This window comes from Anabrus simplex, chromosome 2, assembly GCF_040414725.1.
Source record: "Anabrus simplex isolate iqAnaSimp1 chromosome 2, ASM4041472v1, whole genome shotgun sequence".
NCBI classification, from domain to species: Eukaryota; Metazoa; Arthropoda; class Insecta; order Orthoptera; family Tettigoniidae; genus Anabrus; species Anabrus simplex.
In genome coordinates this window covers 973,612,073-973,630,447 of record NC_090266.1, presented here as the reverse complement: position 1 = coordinate 973,630,447, position 18,375 = coordinate 973,612,073, and the positions used below count along the sequence as shown (strand labels likewise).

Genomic DNA, 18,375 nt, shown 5'->3' with positions numbered 1-18,375 from the left:
ATAAGAACTGCTTCTGTTCTTCATCTGCGGTAATCAAACCATGAAAGTCCGTCATTAGTTCAACAGCTCTTTCAGCTGTGTCATTAACTGCTTTTAAGGTAGAAACCTTCTTTTTAGCTTCCACAAACACCACGTTGTCTTTCCATGAAGATACAATTTCTTGAAGGAAACCACTGTCAAGTTTCAGTCGTGAAAATAAATCTTTACTCTTGACAGAAACCAAATCAAAGATTTCCCTGAAACAAGATAAAAAATACTTTCAGTGCCTATAAATAAAACAAATAAGTTCTAAATTAAATACCAGATTAAACACTACTAGTCTACTACATACCATATAGAGAGCCAGACATCTCTTCTTACGATGGAACATATTTTTTTCTGGAATCAACAAAGCTTTCTTTTTGTAAGTTTTCTACAATGTTTCCTTTGGTCTGCTCATCGACTTCATCATCAAAAATTGAAAGGATGGCTATTTCCTCTGACAAGTACCATAAGTGTTGACTGAACTTGTTTAAAGACGCATTGGAAATCAACTTGTCAACTTTCTCGAAATCTTTTAAGGTCTTTAAAAAAACAAAAATCTTGATTCGGCACTTTTATCGCCAAACTACATCCAAGCCAGGGCTTCACGTAAACTGCCATAATGAATAAACAAACAACTTGTAAAGCTTGTTTGTCCTTAGTGCTCATTTGAAACTGGGACTGCAGTAAACACATTTTTAAGATGTAACTAGCTCTTGCCATCCATCATGCTCGATGCATTGCACCAGGAGGTCTGATTTTTATTTTATTTTTAATGTCTCCATCCAGAAAAACAATAGCAAGCTCAATGAGCTTGCAATAATCACCTCCGTACAGTCGATTTTGCCAGCTCATTGTTAAAAAACGTCACCAATTCAATATTATTTGCCTCACAGAGATGTTGTTGGATAAAATCAGTGCACGGTTCGATAGCACTAGGATTAATATTCTTCCAGTTGTCTGTAAATTTTTTGAACAGCAGAATATCAGGACTGCTAGTAATTTGTTGGATCTTTGATTCAAACACACTTTTGAGCACCAGTTCGTAAATATGATGGTAGCAAGGAAAGAGTAACAACTCTTTCTAGTTTTTGCTCTAAAAGCACACAAGCTCCGATCAAGCGTCCTGTATTAGATGCTGTTTTATCAGAGCACATTATTTGTACCTTATCATCCAGCTTCCAGTCATGAAAGGCATTTGATACTGCTTTCGCTTGTTCTTTGCTGGAAGAGTTGTCTAACTTAGGTACAGCAAGAACTTGTTCTTCCTCGTCATATGAAATAATAATTGGTAGGCGTTCGTCTTTAGAACTTCTTATGTCCAGAGCAGGTAACAATTTTCCATCCCAATGAACAGTAACTACTTCAGGCACGTTATTCTGAAAATCGGATTTAATGGATCCCGCTCTATCTTTTCTCATTTGTGTTTGAATGCGTTGAATAGGAGATTTGTTGATCGATTAATTGTCAGAATTAAGACCAAGTGCTTCTACTACAGACTGAATTATATAAACAGAATCTCTGATGCTTAGTTGACATCTGTCTAAAGTTGCAACTAATTTAGATGTGATAAAATCTTTTCTTCCTCTTCTTGTTGACGTAGCTAAAGAACTTACAGATTGAGATGTAGATGGCAGAAATTCTTTCAGGCTTTCTTCAGAGCTTGTAGATTGTTCTTCTATGTCTTCATGTGTATCAAAGGTCTGTAAAGTTGCAGATTCAAATGAGCTTGCAGAAGGCATTTGCTTTAGTCTCTTTTTATCTTCTGCGAGTTTTCTCAGCCCGGCCCTTTCTTCAAAAATATTTTAATTTTTATTCTTTCAAGAGCATCAGCATGTGCAATATTGAATAAATTATCTAATTCAAGTTGAAAGTTCTCCTCGCGGCGCCTATGTAAATCCTGAATCTTCTTGCTATTTTTTGCAGTTCTCGCCAGACCTGATATAGATCCACTAACTTCTTAACACAATTAGGCACAGCTCTGGTAGGTATTCTAGCATTTTACCAGAATATATTGCAGTCCCAAATGACAAGATTTGCGCTTTCACTAACAGTCAACTTAACCTCACGTATGTTGAAAAATAGAACTGTGATGAGATGGTAATTTTGCGCCTGTTATTTGGTGATTTACTTCACCAACCAAGAAAATACTTTTTTTTATTGCTCCTTAGTTCCACTGACATCTTAGAAATATAAAACAATCCATGCTAGCTACCCGATAAGCGAAAACTAATGACAATAACAATGAGAACGCACCACTCTTGTGACGCAACTTGTATGGTCATGTTTGCACGCGAGTCGGCATGGGTTGCACTGTTCCAAATAAGGGGGAAAAAAATGTTTTCGGGTGTTTTAGGCCCAATTGAATAAAACAATAACCTATGCATTGCAAAATTAAAACTTTGAATAATAAGGGACACCCTACTATACCCAATGCTGAAGTTTGTAGTGCTGGTCTACAAAGTGAACAGCGATTCTTAAGGTAGACTTCGGTTGCTACTTATGTCCATAAATTCGTTGTAACAGCTGTGCTATCTGCTTATCGGAGCCCATCTTTTACTCTTCTTTCTACAATTTGCTTTAATTTGCATCGACACAGATAGGTCTTACGGCGACAATTGGATAGGAAAGTGCTAGGAGTGGAAAGGAAGTGACTCTGGCCTTAACTGAGATACAGCCCCAGAATTTGCCTGGTGTGAAAACAGGAAACCACAAAAAACCATCTTTAAGGTTACCGACAGTGGGGTTCGAACCCACTCTCTTCTGAATGCAAGCTGATAGTTACGTGACACAAACCATGCACCCATTTGTTCAGTACTCTTGTTCCTACTTCTTGATTTAGTTCTGGAAGGATGTCATCTGATATGTGCTTATGAGTACACATAGCATCTAGGTTCAAAGTGATGAATCAACTGCTAAAATCTAAATGTTAAATGGTTCGTTATCTATGCATGTCATGTAAGCTCTTTTCCTGATATTTACCTTCAATCGATTATCTCCTGATTTAAATTTGTATTTACTGTCCAGAAAAGATTTGTGTGTAGGCTGGCTAGTATTTGACTTCTATGATGATGATGATGATGATGATGATGATGATGATGATGATGATGATGATGATGATGATGATGACAATGTCTTAAAAATGGAATGAACAGGCACAGGCTCTTCCACTGCCATTACTTCATTTGTTATATTTTCACTCAGACACGGCTTCATAATATGATCTGAAGAGCTGCAAAACCACCATAATGAAAGATATAATATACAGCAATGAGCAATCCCATCCTTCATATTGTGTGTTGTCATCGATCAATGTCAATACCCATTCAGTTACTGGTGATCTGGCAACCTTGCTTGGATTTGTGAATGACAGCACTTTAGGATGAATGCATGGGAGCACACTTAGCTGCCTATCGAAGAAAGCTGTAGTTAAATGGTCACCCGTAAGATTCTGTATGATCTGCATGCCTTGCAGTACGGCTGGCCTATTAGTGTCTATTGGAGGAGCTGTGTTGCTGAGATATCCCAGTTCTTGAAATCATTGACGCTCTCCCCCACAAGTGCAGCTGTAAATCATACTCTCTTCTCTTTTGAACTGTCAATTGGGACAACTTTGTCTTGCAGGACGTGAAAGGAAAGAAAGGTTGGTGGTTGCAGAGTAGACTTTGGCCTACAGGTAGCCGGCTTTAAGCCTATGCATTCGAGAGATGGATAGAGGCTGGTCCCCAACTGTCGGGTGACCTGAGAATGGTTTTCTGTGGTTTTCCATTCTCCTGTACTAAAACGAATGCCAAAACAGTTCCTAGTATAGGCCGTAGCTGCCAATCCCCTCACTTTCTCTGAACATCTTCGCTGTATCACATCACCCTCGTCTGAGAGACGGCATTACCGTCTAGGAGGCCTGCCATCCCCTTCACGGAATGAAAACGTTTTCGTAAGTAGGGAAAGATCTATAAAAATGGCTTCATGATTTGTAGTGAAAATTAATTGCTCCGGGTTGGCATTTTGCTATTAGGTCATGCTGTGGTGAAGAATAATTTCTAGGATTTAAACTGAATATTCTTTCGACAAAGGTTTTAATAAATAGTCTTTCCATCGTTGTAATACAGCTGGCAAGATGAGTCTAGCCATAAAAGTAATTACATCAATAGCTGAATGAACATTCTACAAGTAATCATGAAGATTTTTCTCCATAATGGTATAGATGGAGGTGAATTCTTTGAAGTTAGGTAGTTATAAAAATGAAAATAGGAATGTTAGTATCATCAGATGATGATTTCCCCCTCCATTAAGAAAGCTAGCTGGCTCCAAAATTTGTTTACAGGTCTCGGAACTTCTGTAAATATGAGTATGTCAATACTAGATCAAAATTATTTCTGATAATGGGAAGAAATGCTGTATTTTTGTACCTTTTTAACCATTCTTTCTTGGTACAAGTCAGTTGTTTATATATTCAAAGTCACTCTAAATTAGGAGGTCTTCCAAATTGATATGTATGTTTACATGTACTTTTTCTGTAAATTTTTGGGAACTTCAAAGCTGATAGGACATGGTGGGAAGTTTGAACACATTAGGCACATTAGACGGATGCACATGAGCTCAGTTGGCACTTCCCATATACAGTAGGAATTAAGATTTGTCTATTACACTGAAATGAAATGGCGTATGGGTTTTAGTACCAGGAGTGTCAGAGAACAAGTTCGTTTCGCCAGGTGTAGGTCTTTTGATTTGACGCCCAAAAGCGACCTGCACGTTGTGATGGGGATGAAATGATGATGAAGATGACACATACACCAAGCCCCCATGCCAGCGAAATTAACCAATTATGGTTAAAATTTCCAACCCTGCCAGGAATCGAACCCGGGACCCCTGTGACCAAAGGCCAGCAAGCTAATCATTTAGCCATGGAGCTGGGCGTCTATCACACTTACTGCAATGGAGTGGGCATCACAGTGCAGAACACGAGCCACCACTGCTTTCACTGTTTCAAATTTTTTTGTTGGGATGTTCATGTTCAGTAAACACAATGTTATGAACTGAGGTTGTGAGATTTTCCTCCTTGGGTGAAACTCTTTTTACAAATGTGGCAAATGGCATGGTTATCACTGACGGGATCCAATTGGAAATAGTTCCACACTTCACTAATATCATCCAAAAGTAGTAGGTTACAAAATGTACAAGCTTCTGTCACTTCAAAATAACAACTGTTTTGAAATGTTAAAATAGTAATCTAAAATCAAAATCTGGTTTCATGCTAAAGGCGTTAACATTTCTACAATACGTTGCTTCTTTGCTTGTGATTTGGTAGTTTAAATAGACCACAGGATTTGTTTACTGAAAGTCTCTGTTATTGCTTTCACTCAGAACTAGGTTATTTTGTAATAATAATAATAATAATAATAATAATAATACCGGGTGAGTTGGCCATGCGGTTAGGTGCCCGCAGCTGTGAGATTACATCCGGGAGTGGTTTTCCGTGGTTTCCTATTTTCACACCAGGCAAATGCTGGGGCTGTACCTTAATTAAAGCCATGGCTGCTTCCTTCCCACTCCTAGCCCTTTCCTATCCCATCATCTCCATAAGACCTATCTGTGTCAGTGTGATGTAAAGCAACTAGGAAAAAAAAAAAAAATGTTATCAGCTTCATGCCCCACTAATTCCATTTACGGTTGTTGGAGATGCTGAGGTGCTGAAATTTAGTCCCACAGTAGTTCATTTACATGCCAGACCGAGCTCGATAGCTTCAGTCGCTTAAGTGCGGCCAGTATCCAGTACTCGGGAGATAGTAGGTTCGAACCCACTGTCGGCAGCCCTGAAGATGGTTTTCCGTGGTTTCCAATTTTCACACCAGGCGAGTGCTGGAGCTGTACTTTAATTAAGGCCATGGCCACTTCCTTCCCACTCCTAGCCCTTTCCTCTCCCATCATCGCCATAAGACCTATCTGTGTCCGTACGACGTAAAGCAACTAGCAAAAAAAAATATTTACATGCCAGTAAGTCTACCAACACGAGGCCGTATTATTTGAGCACCTTCAAATACCACTGGAGTGCACCAGAATCAAACCTGACAAGTTGGGGTCAGGAAACCATCTCTTCAACCATCTGAGCCACTCAGCCCAGTGGTTATTTTTAGGCAGAGCATGGTTTTTCCTAGCCAACTAAATTGAAAATAGGTAATGCTGCAAATTAGTGCAATATTGTGTCTGATAATTTCTTCCTGAAGTTGCAATTTAGCATGTTATATTGCCCTGGTACGATACATACATACATACATACATACATACATACATACATACATACATACATACATACATACATACATACATAAGCAAAGCAAGCAAAGTCATCTCTGTACAGGCCATGAAGGGAAGAGTGGAACGTAAAGGTTTCCACTATTTGTAACCTCGGCACTTGATGGGGTAGAGTTGTTAGTTCTACGCCCGGCCGCCTTTGCCCCCAGGAATTAACCTGGTACTCATTTTTGGCATAGGCTGAGTGAACCTCAGGGCCATATGCACCTCTGGAAGTGGAAACCTTGTTTCTTAAAGTTTACGACTTCCTGACAGGGATTCGAACCCACGTCCTTCCGGGTGAACCGAGCACTCCTTTACCGCCTCAGCCAGGCAGCCCCTACATACCTACATACATACATACATCCATACATACATACATACATACATACTCATTGTAGACTGTTATACCTTTCAGCATTCAGGTCTGCAAACCTCTGTGAATTTACTAGACGTCTCCACAATCCTCTATTTGTAACTAACTCCGTGGCGTTGCTTAGTCCTATACCTCTCATCTGTACATCATTAGAAACTGATTCTAACCATCGTTGTCTTGGTCTCCCTCTACTTCTCTTACCACCTGAGACCGAATCAATTATACAGTATTCTTAGATAACCTATCCTCCTCCATCACCTCACATGACCCCCCTCCCACCCACCCACCCTCCCACCCACCACCAAAGCTGGCTAATGAATACCACTTCATTCATGAAGTTTCTTTCCAACTTGCCCAATATCTGCTCATTCCGAGTACCCTCCTGCCATTGTTCCTACCTGTTTGTACCAGCAATCATTCTTGCTACTTTCATACTGGTATGTCTTACTTTTAACTTATGAATAAGATATTCTGAGCCCATTCAGCTTTCACTCCCATACAGCAAAGTTAGTCTAATAATAATAATAATAATAATAATAATAATAATAATAATAATAATAATAATAATAATAATAATAATGATAATAATGTTTTTACATACCACTAAATCATTTTACACTTTTCGGATACACAAAGGTGCCAGAATATTCCCTGCAGGAGTTATTTTATGTGCCAGTAAATCTACCGACACTGGGCTGACATATATGAGCACCTTCCAATACCACCGGACTGAGCAAGGATTGAACCTGCCAATTTGGGCTCAGAAATTCAGAGCTTTAACTGTCTGAGCTACTTAACCAGGCCAAGTTGGTCTGAAAACAAACTGGTATAAAATCATCCGGGACCTAATTTCTCTCATACAGAATACTGATCATAACTCCAAGCTCACTGCATTAGCTTTGCTGCACCTCGATTCAGTTTCACTTACAATACTACCATCCTGGGAGAATATACATTCTGAGTTCTTGAAATGATCTACCTGTCCCAGTTTTGTATTCCCAACCTGGCAATCAATTCTCTTAGGTTTCTCCAACTTTAGACTTGGAAATTCACGGCAATTATTTTCAAATTCCATGACATTAGACTGCAGGCTTTCAGCACAGTCGTCCATTCAGCATTTGCCAAACTGCTTATTACATTTCCACTGAAATGAATCCCTCCCTGCCACTTTATACCTTTCAGTAAGTAGATAATCCATTCAAACTATGAACAACAGAGGTCCAAACCCTGTAAATACCTTGAACCAAGAACTCATTCTACCATCTGTTCTCTCTGCAGCTCAATTGTCAACAGAATTGTCTTTCATTGCTTTTAATAATCCCATCACCGAGCTCGATAGCTGCAGTCGCTTAAGTGCGGCCAGTATCCAGTATTCAGGAGATAGTAGGTTCGAACCCCACTATCGGCAGCCCTGAAGATGGTTTTCCGTGGTTTCCCATTTTCACACCAGGCAAATGCTGGGGCTGTATCTTAAGGCCACGGCCGCTTCCTTCCCACTCCCAGCCCCTCCCTTCCCATCGTCGCCATAAGACCTATCTGTGTCGGTGCGGCGTAAAGCAACTAGCAAAAAAAAAAAAAAATTCCCATAATGGCTAACATCTTTCTCTCGGTACTCTGTCATATGCCTTCTGTAGATCTACAAAACATAAACATAACTTGACTATTCCTCTCATAGCATTTTCCAGTTACCTGAAACCACACGGGTCCATCCATCTTAACTCTCAACCACTGATTGCACCATCCCTTCCAACATGCCAGTGAACACCTTGCCTGGTATTACTGATCAATGAAATACTTTGTTAGCTGTTTCAGTCCTTCCGGTTCCCTTGCTTATAGATGGGTGCGATTACTGCTTTCATCTAATCAGAAGGTACTCACCAACATTCCATGCTGAAGATGGTTTCCCGTGGTTTCCCATTTTCACACCAGGCAAATGCTGGGGCTGTACCTTACTTAAGGCCACGGCCGCTTCCTTCCAACTCCTAGGCCTTTCCTATCCCATCGTTGCCATAAGACCTATCTATGTTGGAGCGACGTAAAGCCCCTAGCAAAAAAAAACAACAACATTCCATGCTAAACTTATCCCTCTGTGAAGGAATTTAATCTTTGCCTTCCTACTATATTTCATCATTTCTGGTCTAATTTCATCGGTTCCTACTCCTTTATGAAAATGTTTATTTATCATCCGTTCCACTTCCTCAAGCATAATTTCACTAACCTTATTTTCCTTCCCATGAGCTTGGTTGCTTACAGCGCTAGCAGAAAGATTTCCTTTTATGTCAAGAAGACTTAAAGAAATTTGTTCTTCAGACATATTGGCACCAGAACATCTGCAGAAATTTGGAGGAAGATCCCTTTAGTTATGGGATCAGTATGGCTATAAATGAACCCATTTTCTTCCTATAACTGCTACCTTCTATTTTGAAACTTATGTGCTGAGACATGCTCCTTGTGACCATTTTAAAAGCTGCTACTTCTAGCAAGGTGACAGTATTAATTAAAAACATTAATATTTATTAACTTAGTATAAAAGAAACATCGAGCTCATCTGTAGTAGTATTGTTCAGTATCAATACCACTTGAGTATCGAAGTTATTGAGGTATCAGTAGTATCAAGAACCCACCTCTGGTACCAATCTTTACGTGTATATTTCGCATGTGTTACAGTTAACTGGTTTCAAACTGGCTTCTGAATTATACTTCAGTTATAGAAAGAAAGAAAGAAAGAAGGAAAGAAAGAAGCTGTATGGCAAGTCTACCATTGATAGATATGGCTGTAATTTTAGTCTAATTTTGACTAATTACAGGTTTACTGGATAATGTTGTGTCAAGATCCAAGTGGCTACAACAGGATGGTTTAAAATTGAAACCAGCCTGAGATGGGGATGGGTACTGTCGCCCTTTACTGTTTATTATTGTGATGGATGATAATACGAGCAGCAAAAGCAGTGAATGGAAGTACAAATATGAGTACAAAGTTGTTTGTTGATGATATTGTACTTTCAGGATAGGATAAGGAAGAAATCCTAAAAAAGATTGATGCAGTAAATAGGAAGATTGGAGAGTGGGGAATGAGAAACCGCGTGGAGAAAAGCAAGATAATGGGGGAGGAAACAACGAAAATCAGAGGCAAAAATATAGAAGTTACAGAGAATTTCCAAGGCCCTATGAGGGGAATAAATGCAGAATTCAGGATTGGGTGTGGAAATCAGCAAAATCAGCAGAAGGATGCAAGGTGGATGGATTTTTTCTAAGATAAATCTAAAATATACAGGGCGTATTTTATACCTATTACAGTATATGAACCTGAGGCTTGGCCGATAGTAATGAGACATCTGATTCATTTGATGTAATTCATGTTACTGATCCAATACAGTGATTCAGTACAAGGTACATTAGAATCACCCTCCCTGTTATATCCATGTACTGATAGGGGGCAGCTATAATAACAGAATTATTGCAAACTGCTGCCATCTGGCCTTTATTCAGTTTACTTCTTTCTTCTCCAAATTGTCTAGCTAGCCTACAGATTTCTACTTCAGTCAGCTCTCCACATAAAATGTCATTGTTACTGTACCGGGCGGTACACCTCCACGCCGCTAATTCAAACTTTGCGCCAGTTGAAACTCGTCTACTGGAGGAAGTCTGAACTTTATCTAATGTGTTAATTTTCAAGTTTCTCAGAAGATGTCACTACTTGTAAATTTTGAAGTTTCTGAACTGGGTCGTTTTCGATGTATTTTTGTTTTGCCTGTAGTAAGAAGTGTGGACATTCTCTTCCAGATGGCACTACCGAAGAATTACAATTATGCACCCTAGTGCGAAGTGAAAGAACTATGTTTTTGGAGAAATTTTGTGTTCATAAGTTTGTTCTTTGTTAAATTTCCTTCAGTCATTGTTTGTGTTGGCAATGTTAATCCTTTCGTTCCGCCAGGTTTGAAATTAGCCAATCCTGAATTTCTTTAATTAATTTATTACCAATCAGGTGTATCTTCTTCAACTTGGATATGTTGCTTAACCCTGGCCAATAAAATTCTTGTGGGAGGGTGTTCTCATTCCTGAAACGCCTCGAACTTTCCGCGAGGGTTTATAAACTGCTGATTTTCGGGTCTCCAGGCCACTTCTGTAACATCTATCAGTGTGTAAAGTACGTAGCAGGGGGCGGGAAGCACCTCTTTCTTCGGGCAGCAGTTCAGCCACCAGGTAATGGCCGTTTAATAACTTCTTTTCTTGCTAGCTCAGCAGTTTAACTCTCGGGGCAGGTCTGAAGCCTTTCTACCATGTAACCTTTCCCCTAAAATGTAAAGACACTTCGTATCAATTCTATCTTTTGAACTACATATTGGGATAGAGAGTGCTTAACCTTCTCGACCTCCCACTCATATTGCGTTGAGGTGAACTTATTTTCTTATCCGTTTCTTCCTTAATGTAATGTAAATTGTCTTCTATAAGTCGCCTCTCTAGTATGGGATTAGCCCTTGCAGTAACGGCCTAGGGCCAAGTAGGTTTTATATAAAGTATATTAGGAGTGCAAGAACGCCTCCGCTCAAGTTGGTATTCTAGAGGCCATGTAATATTTCTGTTTCTTCTCTGAATAGGCCTCAGTAGGTTGGGTATTTTTACCCCTGTATATGTGTCCTTGGGGGACAGCTTGAAGGTGGAATTTGGTGTGGCCTTTGATAGGCTTGAACTTAAGAGCGGGTCGCTCTTTCTTAAAATTTGTTTATGCGTGCCTCGAGGAGGTGTTACTGTGTAATTGGGAGCAAGAGCTCCTGGGCAGGATTGGGGTCTTCTGCCCCTTTGTTGAATTCTGTATATCGTAAGGTTGGGCTTATAGCTCAAGAATTGTGTGTCTGGCTCTCGGAGCCCAAATCCTGTAATCACTGTAATTGTACATTTTCGAATTGTGTTTCGGCTACTGAGTACCTGTTCTACTTGTTATTTCTTAATCTTGAAAAGAAAATATAACCTTGTTAAATTTTATCTTAACTTTAATTTCGTATTTTGAGACCTGTTCACCCCCGCACCTTCTTTCACCTCTGCTAATCCACCAAACCACGGTAACAGTTAAAAAACTCCCCCCCCCCCAACATTAACAGTTCCATTCTAAATGGAGAAAACAATCACTTTAATTTTATTGTTTGTTCCTACAAACAGGCATTTGTTTCCTCTACTTAATTTTTATCACCATACTTCCTACTTTGGAACTACTTTGATTTGATTCTTTTTAAGTTACTCCTATAAAAAATAAAAATGGAAACACGAGTTCCAGCTCTACAGATAAAAAATGTGAGAACATGAAGTTAGACTGTGAATGCAAGTGTTGTTTTCGAGTGAGTTGCAAGCAACATTCTGGTATAAAGACCGAAGTGGACAATTCTTAAGTGAACCACGATTCTCTATGTCTCGCTCACAGCTGAAGTCTGATTTCCTCCGAATGCCCGCTGTTCTGTTAATGACCTGTATGTTGTATCTTATTCACCGATCTGTGAGTGTGCCGTCAGAGGGTTTTCCTTGCAAGGTCTGCATTAGGCTGTCTGCTTAATCGTGTACCATGTGCTTGCTGTTTCTGTCATTCAAGTCACAGTAGAATGAATTGATTCACTGTATCGAAATGTACACTTGGTAGCCGACACTGCTGCCGGTAACAGAGAAGGATAAGTATCCAATATAGGCAGCAGAATTGACATTTCTGAGAAGTACGTTACAGAAGATATGTTGATAACTTGAGATGTGATGGTTGTAACCAGTATGCCTGAAACCTTTCAGCATGAACTTGGACTGTTATAAAAAGCTGAAGTTGCATACAAATTATTTACTGGATCTCAAAATAACTAAGGAACATAAATAAAATGCTTAATTGTGATACCTTAAAAGTTATGTCCTGAATGTTATTTTAATGTGAGGTAAAATGACCAGAGCACTTCAGTTATAGGATGTTAATGAACATTATGTTCAAGCTTGTTTGCATGAAGATTTCTGATCTTCAGTCAAAAGAAGAATGGACAGTTTCTGGAATGTCCATACAATTCACCTAACAAACATTGTAAAATCACATATTTCTTGAATTGAAGATTTTGTTTTGTTAGTAATAATAATTGTTACGGGGATACCCGTGGAATGCAGAGGTGAAAGGTGCGGGCCGGAATGGGTCTAACTACAATGCCGAGATACAAATTAAAATTGCATTAAAGGTTATATTTTCGAAAATAGCAAAACTTAACAATTTTCACATAAAATTTCAAACTTTAACAAATAACAACAAGTCAAATCAGGTACAAGACCAGGAAAGCCAAGATTTAGAGACAATTTAACAATCTGGGCCTCAAGCCCTAATTTTTTACAATTTCTGATCTCTCAGCTCAACTTTACCAAGGTACATTCTTGTCCAAAGGGCAGAAAACCCCTTCATTCAAGGAGCCTTAGCTCCAAAAATCATATCAGGCCTCCTAGAGGCACTTTTGCCACATATAAAAGAGCTGACCTGCTCTCAATTTTCTGAGCCTATCAAAGGCCACAACAAACTTTACCATTAACTGCCCTCAAGGCACACTTACAAAGAAACAGGGGTATCTTGTACCCAACCTACTAGGTCTTAGTAGAAAAATAACAGGTTAAGTTAATGGCCCAAAATGCAAAATGAATGGAGGTGTGAACTTACACTCCTAGACCCACATTTTAAAACCTAAAAGGCACTAGGCCAATTAAACAGGGGCTATTCCCAAGCTATGGAGGTGACTCTTATACAGAATAAATTTAACACATTAAGGAAGAGTAGAAAAACGGTTACGAAAACGTAGTCACCTCAAATCCAAAATGAAGGGGAGCTCGAGAGGGTAAAGCACTCTCTATCCACGATTTGCAGTTAAAGATATATGAAGTTTTTACAGAATTCTACATGTTTAAGAGATAGGTTACATGGTAAAGGTTTCAGGCCTTCCCCACAGGTTAAACTGCTGAGTTAGCAAGAAATAAAGATGTTAAGCGGCCATTACCTTACTGAAGATCTGCTGCCTGAAGAAAGAGGCGCTTCCCGCCTCCCACTATACGTCCATACACTAACTTAGATGTTGATGATGTGGCCGAGAGACAAGAAAATCAGCAGTTTTTATACCCTCGAGGAAAATTCGAAACCTTTCATGAATAAAACAGCCACACCCACAGGCTCTTACTGGCTAGCTAAAAGTTACACATCAAAATCGAAGAAGAAAGACGTGATTGGTCAAAAATTAATTACAGAAATTCTGGATTGGCTCAATTCAAAACTGGGGGAAAGAAAATATTAATATTGCCAACCCACAAATGAATGAACGAAATTTAGTAAAGAGAAAACTTATGAATACAAAATTTCTTCAAGAGAGTTCCTTCACTTCGCACCAGGGTGCATGATCATAGTTTTTTAGTAGAGACATCTATAAGAGAATATCCACACTTCTTGATCAATGGAAAACAAAACAAGTTGAAATTCACACAGTATTGACAACTTCATAATCACAAAATTTTTGGTAGTGACATCTTCTGAGAAACTTATGAGTTGATCCAGTTTTTAAAGTTCAGAGTTTCTCCTGTAGAGGAGGATTTATTGGCGTAAGATTTAAAACTGTGGCTAAGCATTATCACCGCAGTCATAGAGCCAGTCTTTTCAACTCAGCGTAGGTCTTGCAGTTCACCTCAGAAGTAAGTTCTTGAAGTAAGACACTCTGGGTCATCCTCTTCCACTTTTCGTGACAGTTTTTTCCTTCAGTGGTGTTTTAAAGGAACTCCTCATGTTGCAGAATGTGACCAACCACATCAGCTATCAGATGTCTGGATTTACATAATGTTATGGTTTTTGTTTTTTGGATTCATTTTGGGGTTCCATTTGCCTAAAGTTTATGCTAATATGTTGAGCGTTCTCCGCATACCTCTGGCAATATCAGCAAATCCTATGGAATGTATTTGTTTATCATTAATTTTGATCCCAACTGTTTTCTCTTTCATGACTGTGATAGTAACTTCAATGAACATTTTGAAGAGTAAGGAGAAAGTGGGCAACCTTGCCTAACTCCTCTTCTTATTTTGGCATTTTCCTTTATCCAATTGATTTCATATTCTGTCAATCATTTTTAGGAAAAGCTGCTTCCAGTCCAGGCGGTCAAAAGCTTTCTCTAAGCCGATGATAGTCACGTATACTTACCTGTTCTTCTCATGTCCTCTCTTTAGAATTAAACATATTGCCAGAATTGCTTCTCTGGTACCCCACCCTCACCAATATCGAAACTGGTCATTATTGATATAGTTTTTTAACTTTCTTTTCATTCTGTTCTTGATTATGCTTAGCAGTATTTTGGGGGATGAGACAGGAGAAAGGCAGTTTGGTAAGCTCAACAGTCCACTTCCCAACACAAAATCTGAGCGGACTCCTGTACAGAAAAAAACAGCTTCAAAATTGTCTTTATCTCATCCTATACTAAGCTAGTTTATAATGAAATATATCTTGTTTTACCCTTTAAAATACATTTGTCCAATACAAAAAACTTGCGTAGCTCTATTATGTTAGAAAAGTGACAAACAGCTTTCGGGGCAATTAGTATCTAATATTGTCATTTAAACACATTATATAAGCATGCAAGTGCACTCTCTTATTGGTAAAATGTAGATAAATCTCCATGTACTAACTAGCCTAGTTATCTCTATGATAATTTGCTCCTTTCCTTTTTGTCATGCTTGTATCAAAGACTTAGAAATTTTGAACAGATCACTTTTTGTGTTGGGCAGTGTACTTTTATACATTTGCATGATTTTGTTACAAGTAGTGTGTTAATTGTATGTTGATACTGGTACTTGTTTATTTTGATGAGCTTCAAAATGCCTGTATCTACCTTTATGATATCCACCGTATTCTAGCCAAATACCAGTCAAGCGATGGTCCCTGAGTATCAAGTTATGGGGAAGTTTTGGCAAAGAATCTTGATATAAAGTAATAACAAAGGATTGAGAGGTATTATTACATTTAAAGTCTACAGGAGAAAGAAGATACCTGAAGAATACCTACTCTATTGCCAATTGTCCAGCAAAAATTTTGCTTGCTGTTGTCAATATTTGAAACTGGGAGGTAGGGATCAAAGGATGAAATCTATCCTCCTGAGCTGCAATCTCTTAATCCTGATCTTAAATAATCATGGGTTTCTTTCTTTAGGACTGCAGACAACCATTTCATGGAGGATCATTTTTCGACCATGAGGGTTTACCCTACTGCGAGACGCATTACCATGCCAAAAGAGGCTCGCTATGTGCAGGCTGCCACAAACCAATCACAGGTATGTTTAAGATAATTGCTGTCTCTTTCATTAATAATAATAATAATAATAATAATAATAATAATAATAATAATAATAATAATAATAATAGATGAAGATGCTTTAACAGTCTTCTTTTTTCTTCAGTATCGTACTTTTCTCTACGGGGTGTATCAGAACTATACCAACAAAAAAAATCAGGGTGCTCTTCATGTTATGTTAAGAATGATGGTGCAGTGAGATTGGCAGGGAAAATTTTTCTTTTCGAGAAAATGAGATTACTTTGTTATTTCAAATTGACACAGTTGCGGTTTGCTATGTCAGACAGCCAGCTGCTGCCTTTTGCTGGAGAGGGAGACAAGAAGTAATGCTCGGTGTGAATGCACAAGTTTCTCGTTCCCTTCCCAGCCCCAGTAGGCAGTGTATAGTTTATTCTGTACAAATTGACTGCTATGTGAACCCTGTAGAAAGAGAACAACGTGTACCAAGAATATAGGCAGCTTTCCAGGTCATTCGCAACACACCGCACATCGTGAACAGAGTCCCAAGGTCACCGTTGTGAACTGTGCATTGAAATAGGAGGGGCGTATTGAACATCTAATGCAATTAAACCATTGGGCATAATGTTTCATTCGTTCAGTTTTCCATTCCATTTACTATGTCGTGAGTGAAGGAATACACAATCGTGGGACAGCTGCGTTCCATCTTCGAGCATGTTAAATAATAATAAAGAACGTTATTGCGACCAACAGACGAGATGAAAAATGATCTGGTGAATTCCTTGACTGACAAGTGTGTCTTAATTACAGTGTGTTTGTACATGTGTGCAGTTACAGCTGTTTAATAAACAAACTGTGTATATTGCCTGTAAGAGACAAGGACAATCCTGTACGAGTGGAACAAGGAAACTTGTGCATATGTGGGGAGCATTATCTGTCTCCACTATACACCCCACTTCCCCTCCCTGCCCTTCTCATCCCTGAAGCTTGTGCTCTGGCATAGCAAGTACGGCGAGTTCGTCAGTGCGAATTCCGCGCCCAGAAGTAACAAAGTAACGTAATTTTCTCGAAAAGAAAAATGTTCTCCGCCAATCCGATTGCACCACCATTCTTAATATAATGTAAAGAGCATCCTTGATATTTTTGTCAGTATAATTCTGATACACCCTGTATATACTGTAGGCTTAGAACTTAATAATCTAGATATGATTTTACCTGAAATAGGCAGCTGCAAATAGTGTATTTTTTCTGTTTGTTTTATTTTTCTATTTGTTTTACTTTGCACTGACTTGGTGAGGTCCTATGGCAATGATGGAATAGGACAGGGTTAGGACTGAGAAGGAAGTGACCATGAACGTTAATTACGGTGTGGTACTGATCTACGAGTCAATTTTGTAAGTAAGAGATTACGTTATTTTAACAATGTCTTTTTCATTGCCATAAAACCTATCTATGTCGGTGCAACGTTAAGGAACTTGTAAAAAAATTAATTTTTTTCAATGTGCCAGGATGAATGGCTCAGACGGTTAAGGCGCTGGCTTTCTGAGCCCAAGTTGGCAGGTTCGATCCTGCCTAAGTACGGCGGTATTTGAAAGTGCTCTCTCAATTCTTCCCAACCCAAACATTGCAACATTTTTGTAACGCTACTCTTTTGTCGGAAATCACCCAGAACAAATCGAGCTGCTTTTCTTTGGATTTTTTCCAGTTCTTGAATCAGGTGACCCTCACCAGGATTACCTGATTCAAGAACTGGAAAAAATGCAAAGAAAAGCAGCTCGATTTGTTCTGGGTGATTTCCGACAAAAGAGTAGCATTACAAAAATGTTGCAATGTTTGGGTTGGGAAGAATTGAGAGAAAGAAGAAGAGCTGCTCGACTAAGTGGTATGTAAACTGTATATAGGATAATATCTTTTTTTATTTCCACCTATTCAGTACATTACAAGAAGTTGGCATTTACTTTAAAACATTATTCAGATGAGACATGTTTCGCCTCTCACTGTGAGGCATCTTCAGTCATTATCAAAAACCTTATTATTTTACCAGGCATCTGGTTAAAGATATTCAAAAATGTGTTTGATGATTATAAGAGAGGTAAGATTTACGTTAGTTATAAACATGTTCATGAAGTAACTAAAAATCCAATATATTGATAAAAACATATGTAGTTCTTTGTTGAATAGGACTTGTTTGATTCTACTATAGTAAGAGAAGGTGGCTTGAAGCCGTAGTCGTTAATAGATGTCTAATACATAGTGGAAGGCATAAAATATCAGTTCTATGAGAATATACATTACATTCAAATGATACTACGGCTTCAAGCCACCTTCTCTTACTATAGTAGAATCAAACAAGTCCTATTCAACAAAGAACTACATATGTTTTTATCAATATATTGGATTTTTAGTTACT

The 18,375-nt window shown here is 38.7% G+C and overlaps 1 protein-coding gene across 4 annotated transcripts in view; it reads left to right on the top strand.

The window, feature by feature from the left end:
* Nucleotides 1–18,375, top strand: part of Pax (Paxillin) — an 813,847-nt gene that overhangs the window by 774,176 nt on the left and 21,296 nt on the right. For all 4 annotated transcript variants that reach the window (XM_067141777.2, XM_067141775.1, XM_067141774.1 and 1 more), the window contains exon 9: nt 15,867–15,987. In XM_067141777.2, coding sequence (XP_066997878.1) covers nt 15,867–15,987 — 121 coding nt within the window. The remainder of the gene's footprint in view (nt 1–15,866; nt 15,988–18,375) is intronic.